Genomic DNA, 10,000 nt, shown 5'->3' on the forward strand with positions numbered 1-10,000 from the left:
AATCCAACGTGTAGGCATTTCCATCTATCCGGCCAAATTGCATCACCTATGGTATCATGAAAAATAAAAGAAAATTATTTCGTATTATAAATAAATTTGTTAATATAAATTAATTAAATGTAACAAATAATTTCTCTCTATGTATATATACGTATATATATATATATATATATGTGTGTGTGTGTGTGTGTGTGTGTATAATATTTAAAAACTTGCCTGTTTCCCTCTAAATTCAATTTGAAAATTCTTAGCACTTTCTTGTGTTACTCTACCACCAAAATCAAGCTGATAAACCTGACTAGCTTCGTTCCACATTGGTGCTTTATTGTGCATCACAAGTTCCCGTCTAGTTGTCTCCTGTTTATTATGACCATTAGACATTCCAGCACCCCTTTGTTTTAACTAAAATAATATAAAAATAATAGATATATGTGTGTGTGTATGGCCATATGTGTTCGTTTATTCATAACGATACTCTCTTTTATATATTAACGATTTGAATTATTTAGAATATTTTTTCTAACTTTCTGACGTAGCTGTGCTTTCTGAAAGGTTTCCAAGTCGCGATAATTCGATGACGAGTCGTCCTGTATTAATCCTTCCTCATCGGAACTCTCGCCACGACTTTTTCGCGTTCGCCTGTTTAACAAAGGACTCGATAATAGTCTCCTTCTGATTGGCGAAGCCGAAGCTGGTCTTTTTCCTTTCTTCGAGGGTGCCGGACTGCTTGGTGAACTTCTTGGCAGTCTACAACTTTCAATTTATTTATTTATTTTTTTATTTCACGTTATTAAATCTAATTTTTTAAATAATTTTTTTTTCTTTTTTTTTTTCATTACATAGAATAGGTAACATAGAATACCTTGAGGATGGACGAGGTGATGGGGGTGGTAAGGAATGACTCTCATCGAAATCTTTGAGTCTTGCGGCAAGACCGTCCAATGATGATGCCAAAGAACCACTTGGACTGGAACCCCTAAAAATTAATATTTAACATAAATATGTTATCAATATTGTATATATGCTTATGACGATTAATTAATTAATTCTTTTGTTTAATTTTAATTTTTGTAGTTTTTCTTTTTTTTTTATTCTTTTTTTATTTTTTTTTTTTTTGTTTGTTTCTAATAGTCACCTAACAGGAGACACACAAGTTTCCAATCGACATGGTTTCTCAACGTAAGTTTCATCGTTACCATGAAGTATCTTTTTTTGACGTTCCATCACGGTATCGTTGTTAATCTCCCCTAATACTACTATATTCAAATCACTGCACTTCTCCTCCGTTACAATTTCAGAATTATTAACAACGTTCGATGCTTCCTCAAGGTGTTCAGGCAATTGAGGAGGTGTAGTTATAAGTTCGTTACTAGGGAATATATCACTGGAGTCTAAACTCTTCGATTTACCACAATTACGAAGTCTCGGTGGTTTACTATTTTGTTGTCCAATGTCATGCTGTGGTCTATTCTTTTTCCTTCTTTTTGTTTTTCTCGAAACCAATACCAATCTCTTGTTAGGCGCTTCCTTTCTCAACATTTTCAAGGCAACATCGCAAGGAACCAACTGATGAACGTCTACCAGATCTAAATATCCAACGCTACAACTTCTTACTATCGAATCATTTGAACAAAGTGGACCAATACTAACGACCGTTGGTGTCCTATGAACACCACGAAATTGTTCAATGTCCGCCTCGGCTTTACTCTCTTCGTCGATAAAACGAAGCTCTTCTGTCTTTCCGTTCGATTGATTAGAAACATTGATTTTTCCATAACTACCCTGAGATTTCATTTCCTTTTGTTGTTTCAAATTACACGGCGAACATGAAGTCGATTGTTCGTGATCAGAATTATCTGATAATTGATAGGAACACGTAGACGGAAGTAATAAACTGGACGAACCGTTTGAGCCATTATTATGTTTTGAAAATGGATTTAAATTACTTTGCGATGGGCTTATGCTCAAGTTAGTCCCATTATTTTGATTGTTCCTTGGATGTAAGAAACCGTGGCAGCTTTGTTGCACGTTGTTCGAGTGATTTGAGTTTAGGACGTTACTCGAACATGACGTCATGATGTTCAAGCCATTCATATAAATCATTTGTGATTGGGAACAATCGTTACCACCATCCAAATTATTTAATATGGAATTTTGCGAGCTCGATGCTTCGGCTAATGGTACCTGGCCGTTATGCATGGACGTTGGAATGATGTTGGACGAACCAGAATTTAGGCTAGATTTGTCCTCTTGAGATATCTGATTGAACTTATTATTTTCGAGTTCCTTTTTCGTAACCATACCGGTATTTTGTTGATCGGCCAATGCCGTTTTAACTCTTTGAATATTACTCGAATAATCTGTACCTGTATTCGACGTAGCTATTAAAGTTTGTGTCGGCGCGACTGCATTTTTAGGCGATTGCAAAGCTGGAACGTCGCAACATCTAGGTGGATTGTGCCTAGGTGGTGTACGATAAGTATTCGTAGGTGCGCTTCTTATGTTCTCATACAAATTCGTCATCTCTTGAAGATCTACATATGGGAATTCGTTTTCATAATTTTCGACGCGTGCCAAAGAGGCAGGTAAGGCTTCTGTGGTTAAAAATTGATTTGAGATTTGTGACTTTGGACGATTTGGATTCAGTCGTGCGTTTCGCGGCGTCATAGGAGCTATCGGAGGTGGCTGAGTCTCCGACGTTGCTCTAGAAGTTCCCTGAAGATCCTGAAATGTTTCCTCCTCGTCTTCGGAAAATAAATTAGGGTTGAAACTTGGATCTGGACCTGTAAAGGAATAAAAACTTTTGATATTATTCGATATCATACAGAAGATGAATGTATGAAAGTTAGAAAAAATGATAAAAGTGGGAAATATTAATGACCTGCAGGTAAATCATCTCTCAATTCCGTCATCACCAATGTCATTTGCCTTGGTTGCAAATGTAACAATGATGTTCGATAAGTAACTTGACCTAAGTTAGCTGGTACAGAATCTGCCAAGCCGTGGAATTTAAATTTCGTGCCCCAAATATTTGACGTTACTTCGACCAATCTAGCGTGCTGCAAACAAATAGATTCTGTTAGGAAAGGATCATGATTCCACTCCTAAACCTAAAATACTCGTTAAGATTTATCCTACGTCACGCGATTCCTAATATATACATGCATACATACATATATATATATATATATATATATATATATATATCGATCGAGTAAGTAATTCAACTGATAAGCATTGAAAATTTTAAAGGTATCCTCTACCTCGGGCAAAGTGTCGACGTAAGTGAGATCATCAGTTTCCTCTGAGCCCTTTTCTTCCTTCTTTCTTCTATTTTTTCGACGATTTCTTGGGGAACCACATAAATCTGCGGTATCTCTTTCTGTATCAGAACCATCACTGAAGGAAGGACATTGTGATACATCGTCGAATAATTGTAAAGTGTCTTGACTCTGGGGATCGAATATTACAAACTCTGGCCTGATTTTACTGGTTCTTCGACCTTTTAATAATGGTACCAAACCACCTAAATATTCTAAATATAATGTATAACAAGGTATAGGTTCTACGGCATGTCTAAGCATTGTACAATGTAATCTTCCACTTCCAGCTGGTGGCCTGGATACAAAACGTCTTAATTCTCTTGGCTCTGGTACTGGACACCTAATGGAAAAGAAACAAAAAGAAAAAAAAAAAACCAAAAGAAAAGAAAAAGAAAAGAAAAAGAAAAGGAAAACGGAGGGAAAAAAAACTATTTCAATCAAAAATTGTCAAATATTATTATTATATTTAATATTGCTTACCGTATCGTACTAGCAAACAATGCAGCTACCGATGCTCTTAATCTAGATGGTAACGGAAGTTGTTGGACACTGGATTCTCTTGTGAGGGCTGCCCTCACTGCTAATCTAGATAGCAACTGCAATGAACCGACCCTCCTATGACGTAGAAATTTCATTTAGAATTAAATAACGTACTTAATTATTGTCCATTGTTACAAGAGAATCTTATGTTACGATACAATACGATACGATAATTTTCACATACAACTTTTATATTATATTCGTGATAGAGATTATATATGCTCTATTAATAAAATTTTATACCTTTTATATAGAGCACAATTAATATATACTTTACATATTATATATATATATATATATATATATATATATATATATACATATTATATATTAGGTCAATCCAAAAGTTCGTGCGCATTAGTAGCATGTATGTATGTAGCAAAATGCGCACGAACTTTTGAACTGACCTGATATATATATATATGTAAAATATTAACAGAATTATAAAAATTATTTATAATGATTTTATATATCGATTATAAAGCGAGTAATTGTTATTATTTATCCAAGATGATGATTATAACCAATAATGAAATGAAGAAATAAAAAATAAGAAAAGCACATACATAAATCGTATTATATATCACCTGGAGACCCATGCCGCATGTACTCTTGCACCAGTGGCTACGAAGAGTCTTCTGTCATTATGACCCCAGGTTAACGCCGATACAGGGCACTGGAAGATAACGAAACTCGTAAATCAACGTCAGGACGATAAGAAGTCGTTTTAGTTCTCGCGTGTATAAGAAAGAACATACATACATACCTGCGTGTATGGAATTACTGTTGTGTAAACGAGGGTACCGTTAACCGAATAAAACTTTAATAGGTTCGTATATTCTAATGAATTATTTTGAGGAAGAGAATCCGAATCCTTCGTTCCCGCAATAGCTAATAACTTTCTTGAATTACTCCATTCTGCGTGTAAAGGTGTTTTTAAATTTGTACGTATAGTTATTGGTGATACGTCGTCGAAGGAACGAAGCATAACTATGTTACCATCGGCAAGGCAAACAGCTAATATGTAATTACGTTCGTCTGTTGATTATATTAAAAATATATAAATTAATTAAACTTTATATATTTGGCATGTACAAAAGATATATATATATATATATATATATATATATATATATATCTTCTTTTCTTTTTTCTTTTTTTGAACGAATGCTTTAACGATTGTGATTTTTGTTTTGTTTTGTTTTGTTTTTTTTTTTTTTTTTTATAAAAGACAATAACAATTCATATTATAAATTTATTATTAATGCACATTTGTTTACCCCTTCTTGATCTATCGCTTGTAACATCTTCGTCACCTTCCTCCATCGTAAATTTTTCGGCACTCCAAGCCATCGAGGTAACACCCGCTGCCAATTGTACCTCCGATACCATTGCACCATGCACATCCATCACTATCAATTGTCCAGCCGTTGTTCCAAAATAAACCTATCATCATTGTGTTAATGATGAAAAATGTTTCTACCAAATGAGCACGTGCGAACGGGGTTTATTTATTTTTTTTTTTTTTTTTAAGAGAAGAGATCAATCGTACAAGTTCGAATTGCAAAAACATCGATAATACAATGAACAAATTTGAACAAATAAATATGAAAAATTTTTTGCCTGTTGATCATCCGGTGTCCAAATTCCGCAAGTTATCGTAGCTTTGTCGTTCAACATAGACGACCAATATCTTTGTCCACCAACACTACCGACCAATACGAAACCATCCTAGAAAAAAAAAGAAGAAAAGAAAAAAAAAAAAAAAAGAAAAAAAAAAGAAATCAATTAAATCTAATCGATCGGTAATCGGTATTCTTTCTAAAAAAGACAAATTTCTCGATTGATTTCATTTCGTTCTTGAAGACATTCTCTGGTTTCATATGAAATTCAATATCTAATTCATTGTATTTCAATATGTACGATAAAATCAATTGGATAATACGATTCGATGGATATATCGATAGATAAAGTATTAATAACAAACTTGTTCGTAACTATCGTTCGAATAATGGAATAGAAAAGAAAAATTTCTAGATTCTCGTACGAACTTTATTTTTGACGATTTTCAAGGGTTTTCGAAAAAAAAAACCAAACAAACAAACGAGCAAAAGAAAATAAGAAATGAAATCAATTTAATGGTATAGAGTATAATTGATCATATATATATATATATATACTCGATAACATATAAGAGCCATTCGACCATCGTGAGACCAAGAGAAATGCGTCACAGGTGTGTTCCTATCATTTATCAATTCTATACTCCATCTTCCTTCGTATTTTATCCAAACGAAGATTACACCTGAACTGTCACATGATGCTAACTTCTGATATGGCTCGTTCCATTTCACAAATATTACCTGTAAAAAAAAAAAAGAAATATATTACAATATATGTATGTATTAATATATCAGATAAAGTAAAGTACATTAGAAATAAAAGTAAAGTATATTAGAAAATTATTAGAAACGATTGGAAGATTCAATGTCATTCATTTTGTAAAAATTATTGATCGTTATATTAATTTTAAGTGAAAGGACGACAAATCGATATTCGTCAAATAATTCGAGTTAAATATGATAACTTAAAACGTGTCAATTTTTCTTTTTTTTCTTTTTTTTTTTTTTTTTTTTATAAAAATAAAAATGAGTGAGAGAGAGAGAGAGAGAGAGAAATAAGATAACTAAAAGGCGAATAAAAAAAAAATTATCTTGATAATAATGAGAATAAATTAAAATCTTGATAATAATGAGAATAAATTAAAATAATTTATTTTAAAAGTTCGCCTTTCTTAAACTATTAAACATATAAAAATTCCTCGAGAGAGGTGAATTTTCATTTATTTAATAATTTCATCTCTCTTTCTATACCGCACTTTATCGTCTTCGTTTTAATTTTCTTTCAATGCATTTCGATAAATGGATGAAGTATATCGAGTTCGTACTTTCCGAGAAGAATTTTTCTTTCCTTTTTCCCGTTTCTTTTTTTCTTTTTCTTTTTTTTTTTTTTCATGATCGTGCCTCGTTGAAAGCAGCAGTCAAACCTAGTCGAATGATCAAAGCCGTGCTTTTTATCTCGGGATGCCATTAGAGGGATTTGTATTTTCGAGTGCTGGCCTGTTTCTTTAATGAAACCGTGTTTCAAAGATAAAAGAGTATCTGTCATTTTCATAGAAACTTGTACGAATTTATGTCTTTCTTAATTTTTTTTTTCTTTTCCCATAAAAACATAGAAAGAGAGAGAGAGAGAAAGAAATGAAAAAAAGTATATTATAACTTTGAAATAACATGTTCAAAGAAAGAGAAACTATACTCAAGAATGGCCGAGATATATAACACGAACATAATAATTAATAATAATAATAATAATAATAATAATAATAATAATAATAATAATAATGATAATGATAAAATAACTTTGACAAATCTTGTTTGTTTGTTTGTTTGTTTGTTTGTTTGTTTTTTTTGCGCAATTCTTTTAGAAATTTATTCCATATCGATCATTAATTTCGAGAAGATGATCTATCTCGTGTATTAAATGTAATTATCAATTATCTATTGTCAGAATAGATTAATTAATTAATTAAGTCGTTTGAAAATTCTTCCGATAGAAAAATGATCGAATATTATTAAATCGCGAAAGGGTATAGCTTTAAAATAAAATTGTTTGAAGACATTTTTTGTTTACTTTTTCTTTTTTTTTTTTTTTTTTATTTATTTTTTTTTTCTCTCTCTAATATTGTCCTTATACAATATAGGAACAAACAAGGGTTCTATTTGTAAAGAAGTACCACGAAATTCTATGGGGTTGACGAAGGGCAAGAGGAAGGGGAATGTGTAGTCAACGGGGTGTATAGTACAAGCTGGATTAATCGCACTTTGCGTGAACGTCGAATCGATGCCAGAGCATCCACTTGTCTAGTGAAAGAAGTCAACGACCGGGTATACATGAAGGGATGTAAAAGAAAGAAAAAAAAAAGAAAAAAAAAAAGATAAAAAAGAAGGGAAAAAAAATTATCGAGAATGATCAACTACGTTGACAGGTGACATAAAATTACGAGTCGGTTAAAATTTTCTTCTATTGTCGTTATTGTCGTTAAAAAGAAAGGGGGAGGGAAAAAAAGAAAGGAAAAAAAGAAAAAGAAAGTAAACAAAGATCATAAAAATATTTTTAACGTAAAATTTTGTTGTCATACTTATGACAACGCACACGTACATACGATCGATCGTTTCAATAAAAATCAAGAACATTTATTTGCTTAACGATCGTCTCTTCACCCCGCTCACCCCCCATCCCTCACCATAGCATATAATTCCTTTATATGTCACTCAGAATAAAATTGATAAGACGTATTGTTCAATTAATTATCAACGACAAATAAATAATTTTACAGAAACCCGATGTGTTTTTTTAACTTATCAAGAGAGAGAGAGAGAGAGAGAGAGAGAGAGAGAGAGAGAGAAATTTTCTTTATATTTTCCATTGGTTTTCCCTTCTGACGTTCGGTTTTCTTCGTTCTCTTGTTTACCTATTGAAAATTCCCACGATATATTTTTCTCAATCGAATCGAATTCACGGTATTGTAGAAAGATAAAGAAAAGAGAGAGATAGAAAGAGAGAAATAGAGAGAGAGAGAGAGAGAGTGAGAGCACAAGTGCGCATTAGAAGTAGGTTTCACATATATTTCAGAATTTCTCAACTTTCCTCCAAAGGCTATGGATTTGCAGATTACGATAAAACGTAGCAGCAGGTGATAGGAACGATATCGCGAAGGAGATACACGAGTCTATATTTCAAAAATTGTGAAAACATGAACGACGCGTGATATATTGAAATGAAAAAGGAAAATAGAAGAGAAAGAAGGATAGTAAAATAAAGAGAGATAGATAGATAGATGGATTGAAAGAGAGAGAGAGAGAAATAGAAGAGGACAGGATTCATGGAAGAGGGTAGTGATCGATAAGACGGTTGCCTTCGAATTCTCTCGTGGCATCGAAGCCATATATGTAGAATGCGAGATTGTGGCCCGAGTACTATACTTCACGAAGATATTTATAGTAATACCGAAGATTATGTGTAAAATTCCATGCACGACAAAACATCGGCAAAATATCTTCCGATGTCGAGATTTACAAAGAATTTCGAACTCGAATATGAAGAATCCAATATTGAGATCCTTTTTACTTTATAAATAAAATTCGATGAATCGATAAGAAAATATCAATTCTATAGTAGAAAAAGAAATTTTCTTTTTCTTTTCGTTCTACTATGTTCGTTCTACTATGTTCGTTCTTTTTGAAATATTTAACATTTCTTTTTTTTTCTCATTTCTATTTCATTTTTGTTTTCTCTTTCTCTTTCTCTCTCTCTCTCTCTCTCTCTCTCTCTCTTTCTCTCTCTCTCTCTCTTGGAATATCATGAAAATCATTAACGTAAATATACATTAACTATCACTCGTATGCATTAATAATACATATATGCATACAAAATTCATCTATGCTACAAATTATTCAAAATGGGATATTAGCAAAACGCATTATATAAGTACATTTACATACAATATATACGATATCGTTTACTTCTTGCATCGCTTTTGAATAGACGAGAATAATAATAGTAATGTTTCGCATGGGGAATGAGTGGGGAGTGGGACGAAGTGGCAGAGGGGGGGGGAGCGAGGAAAATCATCTTTATTAGAATTTCTCTGACAAACGTATATACGAAAAGCATTTACAATAGTCGACAGATATAGAAAGGTAGAAATCAAAACAAAACCAAAGCAAAGCAAAGCAATGCAAAAGTGAGGTGAATCAAACAAAATGAAATCAAACTGAACAAGATAGACAATCTGAATGGTCTTGTTCAAAGAAATTGTGACGTTAATTATGATTAAAAAATTTTCTGTTATAAGTTTATTATGAATGGTACGATTTAAAAGTTTCATTTAAATAATATTTTTTAAGTATTTCACTGTTTATTCTTTTTATGTATATGTTTGTGTGTATGTGTGTGTGTGTGTGTGTGTGTCTGGTCTGGCCATTGGCTTTCTTTATTTCTCTCTATCTCTCTCTCTCTCTCTCTCTCTCTCTCTCTCTCTCTCTCTCTTTCTCTCTATCTCTCTATTCTCTATTTCC

The 10,000-nt window shown here is 32.4% G+C and overlaps 1 protein-coding gene across 8 annotated transcripts in view; it reads right to left on the reverse strand.

Annotated features, from left to right (window-relative positions):
• Window positions 1-10,000, reverse strand: part of Tusp (WD40 superfamily protein Tusp) — a 32,483-nt gene that overhangs the window by 2,285 nt on the left and 20,198 nt on the right. For 5 of the 8 annotated variants that reach the window (XM_085660918.1, XM_035872390.2, XM_035872389.2 and 2 more), the window contains 13 exons: window positions 6,044-6,226; window positions 5,487-5,594; window positions 5,144-5,309; window positions 4,630-4,901; window positions 4,451-4,539; window positions 3,804-3,938; window positions 3,264-3,663; window positions 2,882-3,059; window positions 1,136-2,783; window positions 863-976; window positions 525-753; window positions 217-402; window positions 1-46 (listed from right to left, as the gene is read on the reverse strand). The exon at window positions 1-46 is cut by the window's left edge and continues 102 nt beyond it. In XM_085660918.1, the coding sequence (XP_085517044.1) occupies window positions 1-46; window positions 217-402; window positions 525-753; window positions 863-976; window positions 1,136-2,783; window positions 2,882-3,059; window positions 3,264-3,663; window positions 3,804-3,938; window positions 4,451-4,539; window positions 4,630-4,901; window positions 5,144-5,309; window positions 5,487-5,594; window positions 6,044-6,226 (3,754 nt within the window). Of the gene's footprint in view, window positions 47-216; window positions 403-524; window positions 754-862; window positions 977-1,135; window positions 2,784-2,881; window positions 3,060-3,263; window positions 3,664-3,803; window positions 3,939-4,450; window positions 4,540-4,629; window positions 4,902-5,143; window positions 5,310-5,486; window positions 5,595-6,043; window positions 6,227-10,000 lie in introns of those variants that run through there. The other 3 variants (XM_035872399.2, XR_014982867.1, XR_014982866.1) reach the window with 3 other exon arrangements.

The sequence above is a fragment of the Vespa mandarinia genome, chromosome 13 (assembly GCF_050613455.1).
Source record: "Vespa mandarinia isolate Hongniang chromosome 13, ASM5061345v1, whole genome shotgun sequence".
NCBI lineage: Eukaryota > Metazoa > Arthropoda > Insecta > Hymenoptera > Vespidae > Vespa > Vespa mandarinia.